This window comes from Amphiura filiformis, chromosome 2, assembly GCF_039555335.1.
Source record: "Amphiura filiformis chromosome 2, Afil_fr2py, whole genome shotgun sequence".
In the NCBI taxonomy this organism is placed as follows: Eukaryota; Metazoa; Echinodermata; class Ophiuroidea; order Amphilepidida; family Amphiuridae; genus Amphiura; species Amphiura filiformis.
The window spans coordinates 89,724,182-89,750,914 of NC_092629.1; the positions used below are offsets into that span (position 1 = coordinate 89,724,182).

General features: G+C 36.2%; 1 protein-coding gene across 1 annotated transcript in view; it reads right to left on the bottom strand.

Moving 5' to 3' along the window:
• The window catches only part of LOC140146810 (uncharacterized), a 30,877-nt gene that overhangs the window by 3,165 nt on the left and 979 nt on the right, over positions 1-26,733 (bottom strand). The window contains exons 2-5 of the mRNA XM_072168690.1: positions 12,328-12,528; positions 7,970-8,565; positions 1,839-1,945; positions 387-1,158 (exon numbers count right to left, since the gene is read on the bottom strand). Of these exons, the coding sequence (XP_072024791.1) occupies positions 387-1,158; positions 1,839-1,945; positions 7,970-8,565; positions 12,328-12,527 (1,675 nt within the window). The 5' untranslated portion in view covers position 12,528. The remainder of the gene's footprint in view (positions 1-386; positions 1,159-1,838; positions 1,946-7,969; positions 8,566-12,327; positions 12,529-26,733) is intronic.

Below are 26,733 nucleotides of genomic sequence, written 5' to 3' on the forward strand. Positions count from 1 at the left end.
ATACATAAATTAATTGGTATTTATGGAGCACCAGAAACATAAAATATCGGGGATTACTCAAATCAGTGGGACTAATATAATATTTTGATCACTTTGACATCAATGCCTTCTTCTATAACAGCGCTCACATCCATCACTAACTGTAGGCTCTAGAGATAGTCCTGCAGTAAAACATGTAAAAAGGACTCAGTGAGGGAAGCTAGTTCACAATCCTTCCCTCTGACATGATACTTATACCCCTGGATCGAGCCGAAGAAACTCCAGAAAAAAATTCATTCCATACTAATGGTCCCGGTCTTTCAGGTCGTCAACCACAACTCTGGCGAAAGTACCTGATTGTTCAACAAACGTCAAAAAAAGTAACAATTTTATAACAATATACTTACTTTTTGTCGTCGTCGATCTAACTTGTCTTATGTGCAGCGATTGTAAGTGTTCTGAACTCTGGGTTCGTGAGGTGTGATGATGACGATGATGATGCTTCGGCGTCGTATTTCGCCATGACGACGTTACAGTTTGTGTATCTGATTTTGACTGTTCTCTTTCGTCATCATATTGTGGTAACTGTGACAACTCTTCTACCAAAGGGGTCGTGACCTCCGTATCATACAAATTAACATTGGGATCATGTGACCCAGTCCTATCTCTTGTTCTGGTACTGTCTCTATTTGCATTATGTACATTTGTCCTGTCATGATTTGATTTGACAACTTTAGAGTCTTGAACAAATGCACTAGGTGATGAGCTGCCTGTACCAGCTTCATCGTCCGCCAACATGAGATCACCGAACATCTCAAATTGTTGTCCATATCTGAAATCATCCATATTTATTTCTTCTTCCTTGTTACCACTACCATACATAGATAACAACGGTTCAGCAATGATATCAACAAATTGTGGTGGCGGCCTCTCCTCCTCCTCCTGCTGTCGATGATGACCTCTTCCAGGAACCTGCTGTTGCTGATGATTAGTGCCGCCATTGCTGTTCACATAAGAGTCTAATTTTGCCAACATCAGATCAGGATACCGTACAGATGACAGGTGTAGGTCTGGACATGCGCCTTCATCACGGAGTCCACTTGCAATGGATAAAATCTTCTCGGTGAAATCCTCTGCCTGACAAAGTTGACTCTCCCGGGCGAGACAATCAATATAGACCTGGATAAATGCAACAAAAACCATTTTATTATCACAAGACCACCTTGAAAGAAGTAGGGACTTGATTCAAACATCCAATGTACAAAATATAAATCACATGTGAGCTGCATGCATTTCTGTTATAAGAGCTGAGCCGGTCACATCTCCGATCATGACACAGACCTGAGAACAATTAATGATACTGTCACCCTACAGAAAAGAATCTACCCGAAAGAAAGACTTTCGCCTTAATGACAAATATTATTAGCCGTTCACGTTGCTTGAACACGGGTTTATAATGCACTTATCAATAACACTTACAGCTAACCGCGCTGAGAGCTTAGGCGAAAGCAATCATGTTCGGTAAATTATTTTCGGTTGCGCTGCAGTACGATTAGCTCAAACATGTTAAAGGCAATTTATGTGGAGGTTATAATGCGTAGCAGCCAAATACCAAGGCTAGCAGCAGACAAAAGTTTTATTTCACTGTAAGAGTTATCGCCTTTCTTTCTTCTTGTTCTTGCTATGTATTTTTCTTTCTTTAAATGAATTAAGGCCCAGCGTATTTTTCGTACGCTCTCCTATGCTCACATTTGCGTTCATGAGTCGGATGTGTGGATTTCCACGGACTCGACCGCGTATCCTTTAGTACCAACTGGGTAAACATATATATTTCAGATGAATATATTTTGGAATCGTACCTGAAAGCTATTGCATATATTTGACTGGGATGGGTCCTCTCTCGCTTCTTGTGTTGAATTTATGAACTGAGAATCGCATACCTCCATCAACTGTTGTGTACACTCTCCTATACGGATAAAAAAAAACGAAACAAAATTAGAACATCGAAAAACGTCGGCATTAAGGGCTAGTTCACCCACTTTTGCACAGTATTTTTGTGGGACCTGAGAGCACATCAGACTAGGATCTGCGATCAGACACACCAAAATGCATTCTGAATACGAGGAATGTTTTTAGCTGGGATGAAGAGCCGACCATCATATGAAATTTTGACCTTTCTTATTGAAGACCTTAAAATTTTAGGACTTTTGGGAAATACAACTGTATAATAATAACAGCAGCAAAGCCAATCCTTTACACTAACACTGTTCAGGAAAACATTAATAATAATTAATAAATGATACCATATCATAATGTATAGATATCGTGTACAATGTATTAGTATTACAATAAGAAGGTTGCTGTATTATATTAAATAATTTTGTTGACAATGTGACCCTGGCATGTACATAAACCAAAGTCTAAAATGGTCTATTTTTGAACAACATGATCCAGTGGCGTAACGTGAGTCATCCGATGGGAAGGGGGGGGGGCAAACGACCAGGAAAGGGGGCATAAGCATTTACAATTCTGAAATTTTGGAATTAAAAACAAATTGAAACTTGTCGTCTGCAGTCAACACCCGCGTACCAGCAACATGCCTTACAATTATTTAAATTCGCCAGTCGTTTAATATCGTCTTTTTTGCCAATGGACTATTCCAGCAGCTGAAATCCATACATCCCCTATATGAAAGACATGACACAGCTACAGGTAACCCCATTTGAAATTCACATCCCCTGTGTGGGAGATTAAGATCATATCTTCCACAGGGGATGTGTGGATTTCAACTGGAATAATTCAATATGGCCGAGCACTTGTACAATTCTGAATATTGTTGAAATGTGGCAATTTCGAGTCTTCGCGCTCAAAATCGACACCTTCCGACACAAAGCGGTTTGTAATAGGCATGTAGTATCACACAATTATACTGACAATGATGATGATTCAAAAAGGGTCAAAGACTACTAAGATAAAAACTTCCGAGGTATGATTCCGGTAGGAAGAAATCGATTGACTATCATGATAGTGACGTCATGGCTGTACTACTTCGCGCCAATATCACTTAAATGCAGACGGCAGTTTAAAAACTTCAAAAGTATGGAAATTTCAAAAGTTTGATTTTTTTTAATTTGATGTCCGTATTTGGCATTCAAATAAGTACAAACACGCCTAGTATTGGGCTAGTTTCTCGTGGAATTGTCGTACTAGCTTTACAAATTAGTAAGCCTTTATGTGCAGTATCGTGTTGAGTCGCGGCCAAATTATTCGTATTAGCCAACACAATTATTGCTAGTATAATAATGGATGGTATCATTCTAATAATCTGAAAGCAGGTGGCATGAAAATATCAAATTTATTTTTCAATTTATTATACCAGTGTTTTGTTTAATCGACGTGTGCATTTTGCAAAATGACGCTTATGCGCCGATATAGTGCAGTCTGCTTAGACAAAAAGTTCCTAAAAGTAAATAACATTCAAAACTTGTTTTTAATTAAGCAGATAGTTTGCAAATGAATGTAGTTCACCTAAACTGCTTAACCCTCTCCACGCTGGTGTCGACTGCAGACGACAAGTTTCAATTTTTTTAAATTCAAAAATATCAGAATTGTACATTTTCATGTCCATATTTGGAATCACCATGAAAATTGCATTAAAATGAGTACAAACAAGCCTAGTATTGGTTCAGTGGTTCTTGTGATAGCTCTTGATATTTTGGGAAAATATCTCAAAACTTGCATTTTTTTGTATTGACGCCTATGGCTAGCATGCAGAGCATTAAAACTGGTCAAACAGTATATATAAAAGCAGATTGTATTCAAAAGCTTGGATCTCTGCTCATTTAGGAAAGGAAATTGCAAATAAAGATATTCAGCCTATCCCGTAAAAAATTTAGAAAAGCAGGTTCAAAATCTTGCTCAAATTACCCCAAACAGATTATTTATCCACTCAAAACCTAGGATCTCTGCTCAAACTATGGAAAATTGCAAATGAAGATATTCAGCTTGCCCGTCTGCTTTAAGGTTAGCAACTATTTTAAACTGTTGCAATTTGGTATTTCACAGCATCTTGTGAATGGTAGTGAGCTTTGGCAAAAATTGCATTGATCATTTAATAGCAAGTGTGTAGAAGAATTCAAATATCACCGATATACTTTTGTAGGTCTGTGGTTCTTGAGTTATGTTGTAAAGAGGGCTGAAACAACAACACTTTTGTAAAACGTACATAACTAATTCACAACAATAAATCAAAGAAGTTTTCAAAGCAAATGATTTGTAGAATGAACTTTAGCAAAACATCAAATTGTTATTTTTCAATAATATATAGAGTTAGATAATGAAAATCGATTTTTGTTGTTGCTGCTTCGACCAACAATACCGCGTCTACCTTTAAATTAAAAGGTCAAAAGCAAAGAAATTCAAAAGATGGTAGCCAATTATATTTATCCACCTGCAACTGGGCTTTTCCCGTTGAAATCCCTACACCCCTGTCGAAGCCATGACCTTAATCTCCCATACAGGGAGTGTGAATTTCAAATGGGGTTACCTGAATGGGTGACTCCATTTGAAATTTACACCTCCTGTGTAGGAGATTAAGATTGGTGTCTTCCATATTGGGGGTGTATGGATATCAACTGGAACAGCCCAATATCAAACTTGTTAACCAGTTTACTTCCGAAACAACAAAAAATAACAAACAAAACTTGTATATAGTTGAAAAGTTGAACACGTTGTGTTACCATAGAATCGTTAACAAAAAACAGAAAGATAACAATGTTTCGAGCAATTTCTATACTAAAATATTATATCCGGACAACAACTTGTTTACAACTTTTCTGTTTGTCAATTTGGTGGAGCTGCTATTCATACGATCAACTGTGATTTATGAGCAGTTTATGAAAGTACGACGAAGATCATTAAGTTTAAATCACCTATAAGATGATAAAATAGACACCAATTCATCAAATCCTTTGAATCAGGATGTCAATGTGCGCAGAGCGTAACTTGGATTTTGGTGGCTTAACGAGAAACTCTTGTTATAAAGTACAATAATATAACCATAAAATCATATTTACAATTCACTGAAAACAAAAACTCGTATTATGTAAGCTGAACTAAGCTTTTGTTTAGTAGGACCACTAGTTTCCCCTGGTAAACTAGTTTTTAATGTCGGACTAAACGTCCATCTAGTATGCTAGGCTAGTACAGCATGCAGTGAGGGAAATTGTTAGTACGGACATGCCGAACTATGCCAAATTATGGTACTTTACTAATAAGTGAAAATTAGTTGCACCGCAAAAGTTGGTCCAACTAACTTTTCTGGCTTTACGAATTGGTAGAACGAATCATGGTTGTGGACCGTACCAAGGGTTGTACTAAAGTTGAATTTACCGCCCTTTTGATCACATGTCATGACTCTTATGACAAATTAAGCTAGTAGAGCTAGTCTCTACTAGCTTATAGACGACATTTCACACATGCAGCTGTAGACATAGCACATCTAGCGTCTTGAGATGGACATTTTAGCCCCGATTCTAGCCCGTTAGAAATGGTCGAAGAAATGGAAAGGTATGTTTTATTGACATTTTTCCCAAGCTTGTTTTTGAATAACTTACAAACCGTTAGAATTTGAAATGAGATTGTAAATCGGAACACAAATGTCATGATCATGGACCGTGGGTTTGTGCATGCATGGTTGAGGCTGCCATGGCTGCCGAATTCGTGGAAACCTTCATCATGCCATGTGTAGTAGAAAACAGGGCTCAAAAAACGGGGCCAAATCTGTTTTTCAAATTCTAACCATGCTAAAACGGTTTGTAAGTTATTAAAAAATACAAGGTTGGGAAAAAAGGTCAATACAACGTAAGTTTCCATATCTTCGACCACTTCTACCGGGCTAGAATTGGGCTAGTTCCACAGACTAGTTCAGTCAGCTGAACTAGTCGAACATTAGTACAGAATGCCCTATTAAAAAAAAAATAGTCGTACTTGACATCGTTTTTGATAGTAGAGCCCATTAGTAGAACACCCCAATATATTAGTAGAGTCCCTAGTAAGCATTAGTAGGTCTAGTTGAACTAATTTATTATATTAGTAGGTCAAGGTTGAACTAGTATTTTGATAGTTAAGTCCCTAGTGTATCCTGACCTACTAACATATAGTTTAGTCCAGTCCAACCGTATTAGTTACAGGTTAGTCGTACTTGACATTGTTTTAACTAACTTTTCCTTAGTTAGTCACCCCAAGTTTCGTTTTCAGTGAAGATATTCAAATGTACCTTTACGCACGCACCTCAAGAACTTTCTGTACAAAAGTTGTGTACTTCGATTTGTTCAGAACATGATCATGATGATATAGAAGTCTTATACTAGTATCTAAGAATGGCTGAATTAAGTTTGAGATCAATTTTGTACTTGGTGCTTTCCGAGAGTTACATTGCTCACAGCCACAAGCATATTGTTTTGCTAGAGCCCCCCCCATTGGATCCAAAGATGACCTTCATGATCTTCGATCATCACAAGCTTTGTTAGAGTCCCTAGTAATCCCTAGTATGATAGAATGGGTCCACCTTCATCAGTCTTATTCATCAGTTTCAACTCTAATGATTCAAGTAAATCAACCTTTCTGATGACTAAATTTTGTAGAACACCCTTTTGGCTTGTTTGTCATTTATGTGCTGAATTTAAAGGCTGATTGGATTTGGCCACGATAAGAGTTTCCTATAAAACATTCTAGAGTCATATAACAGACTTTGACACAACTTAGACCTTTTAGCCCTTTCAGTTCAGTACCAGAATTTGCTACAAACATCGATAATTATTGACCCTGGCTGATATTACACTGCAAGCCATAATGATCTAACTTCCAGTGACAAAGTTCATACAACTCTAGTTAAACAACCATTGCCGAAAATTTGACCTCAAGTTGATGAGAACAAGTTTGGTACCCAATATATTGAAATGTCTATTCTACGAATGTACACGCCTATTCCAGGGTCTATGTGTAATTAACCCCATGAGAACTACCTGCCGATTGGCTAAAAAGAAGTTTTCATTATCAATTGGACCAATCAGCAACATTGTTAGAATAATTTCACCACAAAAAATGTGGGTGAATTATTTGCAAAGCGCCATTCTAATTGGTTATTAAAATGAAGATATCATGTAATTGACCAATCAAAGGCAATGTTAGATCGGCAGGTAGTGCTCAGTGGGTTAAAGAGCTGTGTCGTAACAGATGGGATGTTTGAGCTGAAATCCTGGTGATATCCAGGTGTTCCGTGTTTACTCTTTAAGAAAAAACGTCCTTTTCGATATTTAGATTGATAAGGGTGCTATCAGCAAACAGTAATGTCAATACCGATCTTTACCACACGTGTGACGGATCCAAATCATCATGATAATTAATTTACACGTTTTTGAAATAATTAATAGTTATTACAAATAAACCACATTACAGAATTTTAATGTATACTAATTCAAAGAGATATACAATCAATACTTATCATTATGACAGTACATATTTTTTTCCACCACTGAAGTTACACCCACCGTAACACTTTCGCTAAATACACTAACGGTAGCAGCAGGCTTCATGCTGGGCTTGTAGCCTAATGCGATGTTGAGTAAGGCTGTAGTATTACGACTGGAGCATGAAAACTGCTGGTAATATTAGTACATTTGACGAACGTGTTACAGGCAGTGTAACTGAAGTATAGTGATCGCGCGTTAGTTGGAAATTTTTATCGCTGTGTGTACTCAACAATGCTCAAATAATGCAAGAAGTATTGTATGTCGAGAAGAGAAACGAATTATATTGTGAGAAAGCGAAAACCCGAAGAAAAGGTGTGCAGCAGGTTGGATCTTTACCACTTGCGCTATAACGTACCACAACAATCAACATGATCAATATGAATAAATGCCAGATTGTACAGGGAAGCAGGTAAAGATCCAAGGTATTGCACCTATGAACGTCCATAACTAATACTTACTGGTGTTCTTAGGCTCACGTCTCAGCTGTTCAAAAGGCATAGTCTCCGGTTGGTGGACATCCTGTTGTCTCATAATCTCAGCCATGGTAATAAATCCATCGTTATTGCGATCATATAATAGGAATACATGCTGAACACCAATATCGTCCATATCGGGAATTCCTGCTAATCGGAACTCTTCCTCGCTGACACTTCCATCACCATTCAGATCGATACGTTGAAACTGAATGGGTCGAAATGTTGGAAAAGCTGGCTCAGGTCCCAGCTGATCAAAAGGCATATTATCCGGCTGAAAGATACCCCGTTGTCTAAAAAACTCAGCCCTGGTAATAAATCCATCGTTATTGCGATCAAATGATAGGAACATATGTTGAACACCAACGTCGTCCATGTCGGGAATTGCTAATCGGTATTCCTCCTCTGTGACAATCCCATCACCATTATGATCTATATTTTGGAACTTCTGCTCTTCTTGCTCTTCCCGAGTGAGCACGGAATCAGGGGGTTCAGGTATGATGGCGTTTTCATCCACTGATGAAGAAAAATAATCTGACTCGAAGTCATTATCTGCGGAGCCTCCCTGGTTTCTTCGATTTCTGAAAAGAAGCAGAAACAATAGGTATATCGTAAACTTAGGTCACAGAAAGTTAAACAACACTGAAAACGAAACTTGGGGTGACTAACTAAGGAAAAGTTAGTTAAAACAATGTCAAGTACGACTAACCTGTAACTAATACGGCTGGACTGGACTAAACTATATGTTAGTAGGTCAGGATACACTAGGGACTTAACTATCAAAATACTAGTTCAACCTTGACCTACTAATATAATAAATTAGTTCAACTAGACCTACTAGAGCTTACTAGGGACTCTACTAATATATTGGGGTGTTCTACTAATGGGCTCTACTATCAAAAACGATGTCAAGTACGACTATTTTTTTTAATAGGGCATTCTGTACTAATGTTCGACTAGTTCAGCTGACTGAACTAGTCTGTGGAACTAGCCCAATTCTAGCCCGGTAGAAGTGGTCGAAGATATGGAAACTTACGTTTTATTGACCTTTTTTCCCAACCTTGTATTTTTTTAATAACTTACAAACCGTTTTAGCATGGTTAGAATTTGAAAAACAGATTTGGTCCTGTTTTTTGAGCCCTGTTTTTTACTACACACGGCATGATGAAGGTTTCCACGAATTCGGCAGCCATGGCAGCCTCAACCATGCATGCACAAACCCACGGTCCATGATCATGACATTTGTGTTCCGATTTACAATCTCATTTCAAATTCTAACGGTTTGTAAGTTATTCAAAAACAAGCTTGGGAAATATGTCAATAAAACATACCTTTCCATTTCTTCGACCATTTCTAACGGGCTAGAATCGGGGCTAAAATGTCCATCTCAAGATGCTAGATGTGCTATGTCTACAGCTGCATGTGTGAAATGTCGTCTATAAGCTAGTAGAGACTAGCTCTACTAGCTTAATTTGTCATAAGAGCCATGTCATGTGATCAAAAGGGCGGTAAATTCAACTTTAGTACAACCCTTGGTACGGTCCACAACCATGATTCGTTCTACCAATTCGTAAAGCCAGAAAAGTTAGTTGGACCAACTTTTGCGGTGCAACTAATTTTCACTTATTAGTAAAGTACCATAATTTGGCATAGTTCGGCATGTCCGTACTAACAATTTCCCTCACTGCATGCTGTACTAGCCAAGCATACTAGATGGACGTTTAGTCCGACATTAAAAACTAGTTTACCAGGGGAAACTAGTGGTCCTACTAAACAAAAGCTTAGTTCAGCTTACATAATACGAGTTTTTGTTTTCAGTGAACGGTTAGTCGGTAGTTATCGATAATGAGTTACTGATACATGTATATCGATAGTCAATGTTGCCGACATATCGATGGACTTTAATACGATACTCGCAGGAGTGCATTCTTTATATTGTATGCAACTGAGCTAGCTAAGCTTGATATGTGCGAAGATGTACAGCTGCCGATGGAGAAAGGAATACTACTGACTGTTAATGTTGGAATCATTTTAAGAGTCAGTGGCGACATAGAGGGAATTGGGGAATGAATTTAAGGGTGGGAGGCAAAAAGTGAAAATGTTCGTAATTTGGGGGGTTACTGGGGGAAACTGGGGTAAGAGTTCCGACTGGGAGGCTATTTTCCCCTGATTTGCCCGCATGACCCCGGTGGCGCCGCCATTGAGAAGAATTCCAATTAGATCAACGAGAAATGACAGCAGCAGGCCTAAGTCTTGTTTTTAGCCCAAACAAAATGTGATATTTCTATTTTGTAAGTTTTCTAAAATTTCTGAAGATGTGTCTATTTGCGAGACACTGTCACAAGCTTGCTAAGACGCCATTTTTAAACGATAGTGCAGCAATGCAGCGATGTTTTTGATTGACTTATTACTGACAATTGTCATTTTCAAGTTGTTTCATGCTCCCGCGAGTTCGATTATTGTCCGTGTAAACAAGCAAGAACTTCGTGGACAAACTTTTATTACGAGGTTAGAATGGTTTTATATACACTTTTAAAAATGGTCGCTTAAATTTTACCACAGCATTGTTTACAATGTAGGTCTATAATACTACCAACTGTTGTTTTAAACAAATTGCACGACTTTTTTTTTAATTTAAAAAATGTTGAGTAAATTTTACTCAAGTTTTGCAATTTTGAGTATTTTGTTCATAGTATTTTTGCTATGATCATGGTAAGTTTTTTTCTTCTCCACAAACTTTATATTGAAAACCTACTTCATATTTGCAATACTAAATTTTGTTGTGAGCATTGATACGTGTGCATAATTTTGTTGTTCTGCCAGGTCCTTCCGTTCCTGCAAATATAATTATTTTATCTTTAATTTGTACAGCTTGTAGCCCTACATGTCAATGCACTTTTCACTGCTTTGTTTAAATTGATTTTAGGAAACTGACACGAAGTAAAAGAACTGGAAAACTGTACAATTTTATAATCTGACCACGTCGCTGCATATGCTATGAACCTAGCAACTTTTCTTCTTTTTTCTTTTTTCATTTTTCTCTACAAAATGTTCACAAATATGATTTTCGATCATTTATAGCTTTCTGATTCAGCAAATCATCACAGTTATGCCCATATGTGCATTTCCTGGGGGCACTCAACACCAATGTATTATAAACCACCTTCTCAGCTGAGACCGGCTTTCCCTTTCAAGGGAATTTTCGTTAAAACAACCTAGCAGTGTCTCGTAAAGGAATTTGGTTTTTAATTCGGCCAACTTTTATCAAGTATGATCCATTATTAAACCCTACATTTGTTGTGCTGAAAGTCAGGAAATTATATTTTACTAGGAAAATGAAAATTGTGTTTATTTTGACTGTAGAATCGTGTATATCAATCGGTTATCAATGTAATACACACGTTTATTGATAATAATGCGTATATCTTTGGAGCTGATGGGCCATCTGCGTGGCTCACATCACAGTTCATTTAAAAGGCACATCACATTTTCGGCAAAATGATCCCGAATGGACTGAGAATACGTCAATTATTCACAGTCATATGCTGGATTCCAATTCAACCTGCACATATATATGGTGTGCGCATTGGCGGTGACGTATTCTCAGTTTCGTTTGTTGCAAAGTCTTTCGGGTAAGTTACCAAAAAGATGGATACGAGTGTGGATCGCTGTGGCAGCGAAAGTTCCAAAACGGAAGTATAGATGAGATAAAGTTTGTACTATGGTCAATAAAAGGAGTGATAACGAGGTTCGTATCTTGTCATTGATGTCATACAACGATATTAAAAGGTATAATATATCTACTATCCTCTGATTCATGACGATGCGTGAGATTTTACTCATTTTCCAGCTTTTTGCGTGAGCTTTACTACCTTGGCGTGAGATTATACTACCTTGGCGTGAGAAAGTGACCCAATGCGTGAGACTCACGGCCAATGCGTAAGTTGACAGCCCTGACCTGTATAATACATCATGACTTATTTTACTGTATATTTACACGGAACCTCAGCATTCTAGAGGTTAATGTCTACTCATGATCACTCGGTTTTGCCGTGTTCTTCCCTTCTTTCGTAATTCTCACTCTATCCATTTATTTGTTTTTGGTTTTTTTTCATTTCATTTCTTTTCATTCATTCGTTCATTCTTTCTGACCTTTTCTTTTTTCTTTCTTTTTCTTTCCTTCTTTCTTTCTTTTTTCTTTGTCTTTATCTTTCTTTCTTTCTTTCTTCATTTCTTTCTTTCGACCTTTCGTTCGACCTTCTTTCGATCTTTTTTTCGACCTTTCTTTCTTTTCAAATTTTCAAATAGAAATTGATTCATGTTATTATTCAACAAATTCTCACCTTACTCTTCTGCTATTCGAGAGGTCAGCAAGCTGGGATAACCTCTGACCTTGTGACCTCTTTCCCCAATAGCCGTCTTCATTTCTAACATCGCCAATCTTTTTCATCCAGTTCCCATTGGTCAGTTTGGTACAGCCTACCGTCAGCGCCACAAGGAGCGAGACCAGTAGCGAAGTTACTATCCACGAGATATGGGTCATTCTGAAAGAAAGAAAAAGGTCAAAGGTCAAAGGTAAGAAAGTTGTATTTAAAGGTGTGTGACCCGACTGACAGACCCGTCCACCATTTTTATCCTCATCAAAATATAGATTTTAGTGTCAAGTGAACGCTCACATTTTTCATAAACCCAATTGAAATTTTAGGCCTGGAATGTATTACATTTTACGTGATGGTATAGTTTTGTGGTTAGCGCCCCATATTGTTGGTCGAAGCCTGAGGTCGAAGCAACCAAAAAATCGATTTACATTATCTAAATCAATATATTAATAACACTTTGATGTTTTGCAAAAGTTCATATTCTACAAATCATATACTTTGAAAACTTGCTTGATTTATTGTTGTGAATGAGTTATGTACGTTTTACAAAAGTGTTGTTGTTTCAGCCCTCTTTACAATATAACTTAAGACCCACAGGACCTACAAAAGTATCTGTGATATTTGAATTCTTCTACACACTCTATGAAATGATCAATGCAATTTTTGCCAAAGCTCACTACCGGGTACCATTCGCAAGATGCTGTGAACTACTAAATCACAACAGTTTAAAATAGTTGCTAACCTTAAAGTTCTATATTATGCTAATGTTTTACATATCAAACATGTCAAAGGAGAATTTTGTGATTCAAGCATCCTCTTTATGACATTTTTCAGTAGATAGGATGTTGATTCCGATTTCGCGTTTGCGACGTGCAGTGCATGATTGTGTGCATTAGACTGAGCTCCTAAGCCAATGTGTTGTAATTTCGTTCTGTTAACCATGAACGTAATACAAGGTTGATGATATTTTTGCCAAGCGAATGAATCTGCAAGAATTTTTTTGCACATAAACATTATGTATAGCCAAAGCGTTTCTGTGGTATCTCAACTTTTTAAAAGAAAAGTGGGGGATGATGCTGTGGATCACGAAATGCCTCTTTAATTGCCTCAAAGTCACCCATGGTGGCGGCGTCATGGGAACATTTATAAGGAAACATAATTTCCTTAATTTTGGGGGTTTTGTTTTCAATATTTTGAGCAAAAAACTGTTAAACCATGGGCAATCCCACCCCACCCCAAAAAAAAATCACCACTAACCCATCATGAGCCCCCCCCCCCTCCTCCTCCCACACCCATGATGATTACATCCTCCCGCGGTATGGGACGTCGGACGGGTCGATATATTTAATATACCACCGGCTTGTCGAAGAATAATGTGTTGTTGTTGGTTTGTTTTATAATTATCATGATTATTCCCTTGTAAACGGTATAAACATAATTCCCCTATCTTAGGTAGATAGCAGCACACTGCTACTAACTACAAAAGACAACATTTTTAACATAATCAATACTGTAATTTAATAAGTTTGCACAATTTTCAAATAAGAAATGGTGCAGCATAGAATTTCATATATCTCTGGATGCAGTAAAAGATGACGCAATAACTTTATAATTATAGCCTACACTGGTGAATAATATAATTATGAATTATTGCTCAATTAATTTGTGGATGATTTACACCGATATTTAACCAGTGATAGGCCTAACTGACCACATTACACGTACATTACAATAAATGCGGTCTTCTAAAAGATAAGACTGAAAAATATTCCATACCAAGTTATACCGTACCACGTCATGCACGTCAATAGTTGACAATGAACACACTCACTCGCTGACATCTATACCTATGCATCTACTGAAGACAATGCAAAGGAATTTGATCCACTACACAAGACCACCTGTAGAATTAAGCTACGCGTGCCTATGTGTGTATTATGATGTAATATACTCGCATTGGCGCTCTTTTGAAATTGCACTATAGTACTAAAGTCTAAAGTTCCTTTGTAAAAGAGGTACTGCTTTACAAATCATACAAATACTACTACATGCATAGACCTATATTTTGGCCCACGTGCAAATCTGAAATAATAATACGAGTTCCATTTCTAATGCAAAATTGCATAAGACCTACCTGACGCGTAGCTTAAACATTCCCAAGCTTGAAACGTAAGTCCAATTTTATCTAAGTACTATCCCAAAGATAATTAGAGGTGATTTTCAGGTAAATTCTGCCGCTCATCTGTATAAATATCCTCCCAGTTTTCCGTAAAACTGAATAGTATAAAGACACTGTTACAGGTTTTGGCGCAGTTGTGTGCATGTACAACACCCCTGAGTTTAGTTAGGTTATAGTGTAGAGTCAGCTGTCAATCTTACGCATGTCAACAGGACAATCTCGATTAAAATACAAAGTTCACTTTTATGTTAACAGTTGGCAGTGGACCAAATTTTAAAATAATATTATCTTCGGTGATGAGAGTAATTAAGCTTTGTTTTGTTTTATATAATAAAGTCACCTAAGGTCAGTCATGCCACGCCCCTTAGAGTTTTGATTATATTTGGAATCAAAAACGTCACAATTTTTGATACAGACATAAGATAAAAGGGTTTTAGAGGTCGCATGATAATATTTTTGTTTTATCATGTTTATTGTTGCTTTTATGTGAGCATGGTATTTCGGAATGCAAAAGATAGTCAATGCTGATACAATAACAAACCCGGGAAACAAACAAAAACAAAAGGAAAAATTCGAATTATTTGATATCTTAAATAGTTAACATAGTTGAGCAAACAAAAACAGAGTGAAAAATTCAAATTATTTGATATCTTAACCAGTTGAAAGACTACTGAACCCTATAGATGCCCCTGGGACTTTTATTTTGTTTTTAGGCGGCAGAGAAATTATTTAAGTTCCAAATAAAAATTGCAAAACTATATGCCTCTAGGCCTACTCGTATAGGAGACTTAAATTCATGATGGGGATGTTAACCGTTTGATCATTAATTGGGCCTGTAAAAGCATGATTAAAATACTTGACCGGTGACTTAAAAACAAAAATTATAATTTCTAAAAGCCCAATCTATATAGGGGTGTTGACTGGCGTTGCATTGTCTGTATTATAATGGGCAGATTCTAAATGAAAATCACGGGTCTACGGTCTATAAGCACATTCTTATCAGTAGTAGAACTTGAAAAGACCCTTAATTTGAGGAAGGTCGACTGCACGCTGAAGTGTTCTCATCCTGCGAAGAATAACTAAAAGAATTGGATTCGGAAGTTTCCTCTCACGAATCCAGACAGATTCAAGAGTCTATCACAGCCAGCCCCTGTCAGATTTCTCTACCGCAAATCGCCCACACTCTATTCACCACAGTAGCCTAGCTGGATTTGTTTTGAAAATCATTATTGTTAAATTAAGACTTACTATAGAACATGATAAGAACTCTCAGACCCCTGGTGGAAAATGCGTTAGTTACCCTCCCACACACAGCAGTGATCCACGCTGTCCTTTCATGCGTATTGGTAACTGACAGCCGTCAACGGCATTGACATTACTTTATTTGTATTGTTTAAAATGTGTAGTTCAAATAAATTTAGAAAACAAAGTTTTAAATTTCTGGAATGCTCTTAAAACTGTGCTGACTACTGATATATTAGAAACTGCTGAATAAATGGTAGTCGTGTTTTGTAATTATTAATACATTTTCATGTACTTTTAAAAATAGAGTCATATTAATACTAATTATTTTACTTAATGTAACGCCGTTATTACAAAGTCAACGTAACCGCACACAGAGGATTAAAGAGACAATTTCTAGAAAAAAAGAAAAATAATATCGCTTAATTTTTTCACGTCTGTTCTACCACCCACAGAGCACATGCATAGCATGATTGATTCATCAAAACCAACGTTAAAGTTTCCTTTGTTTTTATTATTTTGAATTTATATAATTTCTATTGACTAAAAGTTTAAATAAAGGTCAGTAAACATATAAATAATAGTATATAGTTCCGTGTGTGCATGACTTGCGTTTTCACCATATTGCGAATATAAAATCTTCTGTATAAAAGTGTACTCCAAAATTCCAAGGAAATTGTATCATGTGATTATCGGTGTGTGCTATCTTCAGTAGACGAACATGCAGTCGCGCGCCATAGACTTGCTGTATAATCCTTGCAAGTTGAAAGTACTCCCCGACTTGCGACATGCGTCACATTATATAAGTATGCAGAGTTTGGTCATAGTTTTTTTTAATATAATATACTAAAGGCTATACTGTATTGTCTAGAATAAATGCGAAATTATATAATACCTCAAATAGAATATCATCAACATTTTAAAATGTTCCAAAATTTGAACTTAATTCGTGTACACAAAAAATGATCATCATGTACAAATTGTTAATTCATTGAAATAGATTTTTCCATGAAATTACTAAATCATCTGTGTACTCTATGCGTATTTGTATTTACATTTAATTATCACCATACCACGGACATGATGGATTTCAACTTAACCATTTTCAATTGCTATATTGAACAAATCAGCATCGAATGTGTTCAGCTCATAACAATATTTCTATTAACACGCATGCATGTATGTGGGCGAGTGTCAACTTGGCATGATTAGGATGGTTTAAACAAGAATATCAATCAAATAAAAACTTGATTTTATCATTTAATAAGAAGATCATTAAATAATCAAACAAGGCAAAAACGAAAGAGACATTTCGAAACGTGGCTCTCGCGTGCGAGTCGCGTTCAGTTCGCTCGCAAAGTTTCAAAGTTCACATCGAATCTCGTGATTCCAATATTTTCCCCTGTCTATACCGTATTCTTGATTGGTGTACTTGTGTACGATTATAAAATGAACCGCTTTCTGGTTATCAAAAAAGCGTGGGCAGCCATTGCACACTTTGTATATTAATTAACCCCTTCCACGCGAGTGTCCACTGCAGACAACAAGCTTCAACTTTTTTAATTAAAAATTTCAGAATTGTACATTTTCAGGACCATTTGGAATCAGCATGAAAAATGCATTAAAATGAGTACAAACAAGTCTAGTATTGGTTTAGTGGTTCTTAAGATAGCTCTTGATATTTTGAGAAAATAGGCCTACATCAAAACTTGGACTTCATTATGGAAACCCAGAGCATTAAAACAATTAACACACGCTATCATTTTGTCCATCTGTTTAATCAAATTTAACAGTGATTGCAGTGATTGATAAAATATATATTTAAGGGCACGCTCATAACATGTCATAGATATCTCTATTTTTGATCGAGTGGGCTGCAGCTTTAATTGTCCAATGTCCACCAATATATGAATGATGAGTTCCCGCCTTTTTTACTAATGGAAAATAAATAAGTGTTAGTTTTATGACAACTTGATTGCAAATACTTATATTAATGACGCAATAGTTAGCTATAATCAACAATATGACGTGATTACATTTTCTATGACGTAATAGCTATAATCATTTTGTTTTAAAAATGGAAAGTTAATTTCTTTTCCAATGCCTTTTAGGCTCCTCAGTCCTCATCATCAAATGGGTCAATCAATCATTCATCTGAAGCTGTTTCTCGGTGAAATGACGTTTCGTTTATTTTATTTCATTGCTTAATTGTGAAAACCTTTCAACTGTTTCATCCATTCACAACTTTACACAACAGATGATGTAAATAGGATGAATCCAAGAGACCATTAACCCGAATGTCTTTAACGAGTGGGGCCCATTATGTATCATCAAAAAAACTACGTCACCAGGGTTTCAAATGCAAAGGCTCTCGGGATGTATCGAAATGGTCTAGCAGAATGGTCGACTGCAGATCCGTCGAATAATGCTTTTTCAATGGGAAATGAACTTTGCTGCTTGGATGATGTCACGATGAGGTTAGCATTTATTCCGTATTGAAAAGCGTGTTCCGACAGATCTGCACTCGACCGGCCTCCTAGCTCTTATTGAGTAAAAACGAGAAGAGACATCATGGACGAGGGTGGATATTAAGGAATTAAGAAAGAATTAATGTGAAAAAGAGAACAAAATTAAGACAAAGGAATTTTTTTGGAATTTTAAGAAAAGAAAGTTCGATCAAGTGTCACAATTATGTTAATTGATTATTCATCTCGTATCTTGATATTTTCCGAACGGTTTTTTTTCCGATATAACCATAATCAATCAATCTCCCGTGAGCATAAGCACTCTCAATTACGCCCAAAAATTTCGAGTGGACCAAGTGAAGTGTGTGTTCCAGGATCTGTGGTGACTTAACTTCCGACTTGTCATGTCGTCTAAAAGTTGTGTGCACACCCCTAAACCAGTAGTCATGTGTGATAAAAAAAATATTTTTTAATTTTCATAATTCTTAATTTCAAGCTAATATTTTACAACTTTAACCATGTTAACAGAACTTTGTCTTGCGCAAGATTAAGATAGATTTGAAACATACTGGGGCTTTATATATTAATTATGTAAGTCTTATGTAGAATTGTATATAGATCATACCCTAAGGTCATATACTTTTTGAGTGGTATAATTCTGATATCTTGTGGCCTGTTGAGTGGAATAAGTGGTCATGGGCTGATATAATTTAGAGGAGGGGTAACCACAACACAGGGGCGTTTAGCTAGCCATCGGCGTGATCGGTATACCGTGGGCATGGTCATGTTGGTGGGCGTGGGATAATGATGAAGTTTCTCCTTTCCACCGCTCTTTCTTTCCTCCACTGATCACTTTCCACGCATATAGGCCTACCATCTTGTCTGTCTAGTCTGTATATATATTTTTTTTCTTCAAAATTACGCCTTTCCCTCTTTAAGCCTGTGCACTAAATTATCATTTTCCTTCACAATTTCAAGCCCAAAAACGCGACAAATCTTCGAGGGAAAAAAAAGTTGCTAAAAGGGTATCTTATTTTGCTTGCGCGAGTGAAGGCGCGCGAAGTCTTTACCGAAGCCTTTGGCAAGCCAAGACTTTGAGCAGAATAGGCACGGTTTATCCATCTTATGGGTGGTCTCTGTTTGGGTCTCCTTTCTAGGTTGTTTCAGCCGACTCGAACCGACTCTTTCCTTTGAAATCGACTTTATCCATACTTTATCCATTTTCCATAACCCGGCGTCCTTTTTGTGGACTCAATCTTTTATGCAACGATGTTTGTTGGATTTTAATTATGGAGTTGCATTAAAGTTTTTGCTCGATAAAAAGAGCAAGAAACAACTACAAAAATAATTGGGCAAATCTCTACTTTTGAAATAACACGCTCAAAACTTCTCTGCACAGCTGTATATATACCGTGATGATTTCGAATCGTCTATATAGCGCATTTTTAAAATAAAATCATGCACTGATATGTAATGAAATTTCTCCATCCCAATTTCTTAGAATTTGAGTGAAAGTAAAGCAAAACTGTGCAAAATTCGTCTGTCCGGCGCGGCGTCAGCTTAAAATCAACAAAATAACAAAATAATCTGAGATTTAATATCGCTGCCGTGTCTTGGTAAGGAGTGGTTCGTTCTAATCCATGTACTCGATACATTTGTGTGGTTTACGCCAAGTGTTGAAATCTGACAGTGTGGTCCAAATTTCCAAAATCATGGTTAAAATTCGCAGAAAGGGCACTCGAGGTTTTATATTTTTTGTCCAAATTGTTGGCTATGATGTTGATTCTGTTCCGTCCCAGCCAAATCAACAATGATGCATTATCGTTTGGGCTTCATTTTGCGAATTTTGATTTTAAATGTTAATGAGTTGAAAATCACGATTGGAAATTTGTAGCAAAGTTTGTGACCGGATTGTTTGCGATGAAATATTATGAGTCAAATTCAATTGTCCGAATTATAGGCATATACAAAGCTTATAAACGTGCTATATAAGAATAAGACATAAAAATCTCTGATCGGTCAATTGTCATTTTTATACGTCCTGCCACTTGCACTTGCCAGTTCGTGACAGTTTGTGTGTGTGTGTGTTTACACCGCCCATGTAGTACTCCAGTAATGACTTTGTTTAATGCGATGAAATATATAGAGTGCAAATGCATAAACATAATTTTATACTAAAAATCCTATGTAGATGTGATCAAACTTAAAAGTTGCAGGCCCTATAAGTATTTGACCATGCTGCATGTAAAAGGGTGTTTACTTCAGAAAGTGCAAAAGACTTGTTAAAAATAAGAAAGAAAATGGACAGAAAAAAATAGGATTTTTTCAGTGTCATTGCTGACAATACTAATAAACTCTGTCATGTAAAGTAATTCTTTATTCTTGATGTGTGTACTATAGTTCTTCAGTCCATTGGAACAAGGCATTGTATGGAAGAATAACGCTAACTCTATGTACATGAAGGTCAAGTTCAAGCGTCAAATTTGTCTTTTTTACAAAATAAATTTTAAACTCTTTAATTGGTATGATAATATTTGAAATCTAAGTAACAAATACATTCAACTACGTACACACATGGTCAGTGGTTCTTGTGACTGACCTCACTTTTTTTTTTTAAAGTTTCACAAAAAAAGTTACGGACTTGAATAAAGCCAAGCATGAAACGTGTACGTGTAAAGCGATCTCACTGACTTGGCGTGGAAACTGGATATAAGCAGCGTGCGAGACTATTTTAAAACTCTTTATACCTAACACACGCGTATTGTTTATTATTACTAAACAACGTCAATGCTAAAGGATGTGTATGAAATTCTAAACTAAAAAGCCACTGAACTGTGAAGCTTACAGTGAATGAAATCGGAAATAAACAGAGAAAAGGAGAAGAATATTCACACGATACGATAGGTCACCGTATATAATATAAATCATCATGCGGTCGACTTTTTTTCAAAACTTACTATACCTAAATATAACTGAATACGCATGTTCGTATTCGTGCATTTGTCACATAAATGTCAAATTATTTTAATCATGCAACTACAAAATTTAAACAATTCTTAATTTTAAACATTTTTGGAACTTTTACGATGCGTGCGTCGTCTGCAATTCAACGTTCTATCATAAAAGGTTAACTGAATAGAATAGAACACAGCAGACGACAGTCAATAAGCGCGGGATTTGATTTCCAACAATAGCAAGATCACTTTTCTTTCCGGTTTCAAATTGGTTGACGACACAAATGCCCGCCTACCCAATTGTTAATGAGCCCGCCCAACCAATTAGGGATTGTTAATCAGAAGTCAGCCTTTCATATCTACCAAAATGGTTAGTAAATAGGTATCTTAATGTCGCCGTAAGACTGGATAAATCGGGGGACCTGAATTAAAGTTTATACTCGCTAATCAATTAGAGATTCTAATTATTAAATATGGGGTTATTACGGGGCTTTCTACACAATATAGGCTACCGTACCTTGTATAATGATATATCGATATTTTGCGCCCGGGATTTCGCGCAACCGCGTTACAAAGTATAGGCTATGCCTAACCAGTTTTAAGCTAAATTTATACTCCGTCCATGAAACGATGCAGCGATTTGGTTATAGCCAATGGTGTATAGCACTTTTTGATGCGTCAGAATGTCTTGTTGGTCAAATACAAATCGCTTGTCGCTCAGTGATGGAGTATAAACTCAGCTTTAAGAATAATTTTTATTAATGGAGATCCGTAATATGGTAAAACGACACTAGCAACAAACAACCGTGGGCATAAGGACATTATAAAGCAGCATGCACATTGAACTTAGGAGCCATTGGCCAACATGCACAGTGGTGAATGCACATTTAACATGATTATCTATTCCAACCTAGGGTGGGCATGGTGGGTGTAAGGTTATACAGATAGCATAAAACCGTCTCTCTCAGAGAACCCAAGATTCTGCCTGATGTTTTTGATTATCCCACTCAGTTTTAAGGCGTGGTAAACAGTTCCCATCCCCACCCACCAATCCTACTCAAAGGCATACAAACTTTGCAAGACTGATTGGGCTATACCAGTTGAAATCTATACACCCCCTATGGAAGATATAGCCTTAAATTATCTCCCACACAGGGGAGTAGATTTCAAATGAAGTCACCTATTCAGGCTTCATCATCGACGAAACCGTGGTTATTTTATTGTGTGGAAAAACAGAATCTATTTTTAGGTCGTAACATGCTGGTACAAATCGACATCAACTCAAGCATGCACGAATTTGAACTTCCTTCTTTAACAAGATTTTACCACTTTATCGATAATCTAGTAATAGATTTTTAGGCCTCGTATCAATTTGAGGCGTGGCGGTTTGCCAATGTTTAGGCAAATCCATATAGGCCTAGAAGCCCACAAACCTGTAACTTTATTAGGTGTCATATGTGATGCTAGAAACGGAAATGAATTTGTCGATTTTTTGTTATTTTATTTGAGAAGATAATCGCAATAAAATGTCAATGCATTATCATGCAACCAACTTGTAATGGGCACTACTGCCTATCTTACAGTGCCCCTGATTGGTTAATGACATGATATAATCATCTGAGTAACCATGGTAACCAAAATGGTATCAAAATAGAGCTTTTAGAGATCTTGGTATTTTTAAGCTTTATCCCCTTCAGCCCTAGCCCTACTGACAATTCTTACCACATCTCTGATTGGCTCATAGACATGATAGAGGCCAATAATTCGGCAAATAGTGCACATGGGGTTAATATAAATGCTCTGCGTGTATGGAGTCTGTGGCTAGCCATAAGCTTCAACATAAAAAGTCCAAGTTTTGAGATATTTTCTCAAAATATCAAGAGTTATCTTAAGAACCACTGAACCAACACTAGGCTTGTTTGTATTCATTTTAATGCATTTTTCATGCTGAGTACAAATATGGTCGTGGCAATGTTCAACTCTGATATTTTTGATTTTTTTTAAAACAAAATTTTGATAATAAAAAAAGTCTGTAGTCGACACCCAAGTGAAGAGTGATATTAATAACTTAACATCTATATTTTGACATAAAAATTAATAATCGTAAAATCTGAATGGCGAGATCAGAATAAAACTTACTCGGCGGAAATTACTTTGTCGATTTTGGCTTTTATCATTGAAGGGGAAAAAATAAAGTTTAGTGGTCAAAATATTTCCCCTTAAAATCAATAAGAATTTTGTGTTAATAATGTGTCTGTACTATGCTCAGAGTTCACGACCCACTATAGTGAAAGAAACGGAAGCCAAATAAGGTATTGTCTTTACAAACCAACGGAGTTTTTAACTATAGTTTCAGAACGCGGCTATGACAACTGTGAGTTTAGCTCTTTTTAAATATAGTAAATGAGATTTCGATGATTACATGGTTGACTTAAACATTATTGTATACATTTTGATATATATACATGTATAAGATTTCCTTTATGTTTCACATAATTATTACCATCATAGCTAAAAATAGAATTCCGATGCTTTGCCTTAAGGGCCCACCTTATGTGGTTTTAATGATAGTCAGTTGAGGTGTTTGGTTGGGGTTTTTTATGCCAAAATATGAAACTTGCAGCAGCATTTTGTCAGAGCGTGCTTATTTATTTTTTTACTTAATTGCTTGTTGATGTTGTTGTTTTTGGGTTTTTTTGTGGTTTTTAACTAGTATGTGAATATTTTAAGAACCTCACTTCGTAAATATCACTTCGTATTATTTTGTATCTTATATTTTTCCATATTTAAGATTTGTTGAAAGATGTTTTGGCTGTTTGACCTTTTTGACCTAAAAATTAAAATTTTCTAAAACAATTAGAATTTTTAAGATTGTAATTTGAACACCTTCAGTTTTCTATCATTAATGATCGATGATTTATAACTGCTGTTTAAAATTTAATATTTGCTTGAAAAAATCTGTTTTTCTGCGCGATTTTATGAACACACGCGGGTGACCACAGACATACGTAATTTTTATTGGCCTAATTTACTAATCACATACCGTACATCATTAATGTGAGTAGCGATTGGTACCGGTAAGTGTTACTCACGCGCAATAATGCTAAAGATAATCTCCGTTTATTTAAGTTATCTGAATCTTTGATTTCTATTAGACCATCTCCATCATATACTTTATCGCAAATGTATTTATTCAGATCAAAATCAAATAATATTATCTCTTCTGTTTCCTCTATTTCGGAAATGATACTCGAGAGAAGCAAATTATACTCTTGATATCGATGAAGAATTATTCTACGGCTGACTAATCAATGGTAAAGGTTGTAATAAAGTTTTATGTATAGAAGATATCAGAAGAGGAACTGCTTGAAATTTGCCGCCAGCTTTAGGACTATGAAACACTCAACGAAGATTATACTGGCTACTGATGGCGATGGAAAGATCTTCCCAAATTGTCTCAAAATCTAAAATGTTGCAATAAATATAAATATCACACCACATCTGAAGTGTTTCTTCTTTTCGTTTATTGTATGTAGTTTCTTCACATTGTACTAATTCCCTCTCTAAACTTTCATTCCATATCGGTCCACGAAGATTCAACCATTCTAATCATTCCAATCGGTTCCACAGGACCCTCTCTCCATTTTACATTATTTCTAAGTTCCAATTTACAAGCTCGTACCAATTCGATTGCTAGCGACCTCTACGACTTCGAACCATGATTCTAGTTTATAGCATGATGGTTAGCTACCCCGTACTCCAAATCACTTTTACAAAAGATTAGTGCATGCTTACGTATAGATTTCTGTAAACAATTTCAAAATTATGAAGTACAGTAGAATCTTGCTTGTATGGTAAACTTCAACCACAGGCAACATGAATACCATAACACTGTTATAGTATCACCCATAGAGGATCAACAGGTACATAAAACGCACACATAACGACCCTGTAACGGTGAAAGTATGAGAGTGCTGTGGTACAAGTTAAACATACGATTGCAGTTAGCCATACTCGTCGAAGTTTATTATACTTGTTTGATGTCAACTGATCTTCGGTTACTCTATATCAATTGTGTCTTTTGACCAATTTCATTAGAAAAGAGAAACTGTACTAAATGGCTTCCTTTTTTCTCCTTTTTGATATGTTTGAGGAAGCGATAATTACAACAAAAACATTCATGTTCTAATTTTGTGTATAGGTCAACTTATTTCCTGGTCTATAAAAAAAATTGTTTTCTCTGTTGGGAAATGTCAGTATCAACCCTTCGATTAACAAAAACTTTAGATCCGGATTTAAAAACTTCCAATCTGTTCAAATATCGTGGCATTTATTCCAATGACTTTTAAACCATAATCATGACAGTGTCTATTGGATATCCGCAAAGCAGGATAACCGTTTTAAATGTCTATGCGAAACGAAGATGTGGGGATGCAAAATGCAATAATGAGTACAAACATTGGTTGGTTTAGTGGCTTTTGAAAAAGATACTATTTTGAGCGTTTGGTAGATTTTTGCACGTCAAAGCCTATTTAAGAGTCCTCCAAATCACATCCAATATCACCGATTATTACTGAGGAGTATACTGAACAAGACAACCGGCTTGTGTCCTGGTCTTGTTTGTTTGTTTTTGGGTGTGTGTTTTTTTTGGGGGGTATTATTATTTTTTTTTTTTTTTCATTTTTTAGCTTATAATCATTACCGAATCCGGTTTGTTCTTTATATTCTTTGAATTTCTTTATATTCTTGGTATCTATGGCATATCTGATCTCCAAGTTTTTATATGCATGGTAAACCACCACAAGCAATCCTTTTTATATGCCCAACCATATGCACGTCATCTATGCCGCAAAATGGGAAAATATGGAGCATATTTTGCTTTCGGCATTTTGCTATATAATCATGACAATGCGCAGAATCAGTGTTGGTCACTGCACTGACTACACTGACTGCCACAAAACTCAGAGTATATTATGAGTATGACGCTGCACTATTATCTTTTAAAACAATATTTTCACAATTAACAGTAAATTATAATAATCGTCCAACAATGAAGTTGTCTGATTAGTCATTTAAGTGATTAGCGTAATATTAAAAAAAGAAATAAGAAAATGTATGATATTGAGTCATTTTTATTCAACTTTATGACATGGAAATATAGTAAACATGGCTTACACTTCTTCGAACTTTTCAACTTTTTGTATAAAGTTGAAAGATACGTTTGATGTTTAGAAACTTACAAGTTTTGTTTTGGGAATTGGGAGTTGTTTTAGCATTTCTATGTTAGCTTATGGTTTACAGGGCAAATATTATTGAATGACAAAATCACGTTATAAACTAAAGTTAACGACCTCTTAGAAGTTTCTACCTCTCCCAGGTAGAGTACAATTTCATATCTAAAAAGTTTCATCTGAACCCATTAATATTCATTGAAGCTGATACCGATGATCTTCATCTTTCTTGACCAGTGTAAATGATATAATATCGTGTTGAACTCCTATTCTTCCACCAACTTAAATTCTCTTACATT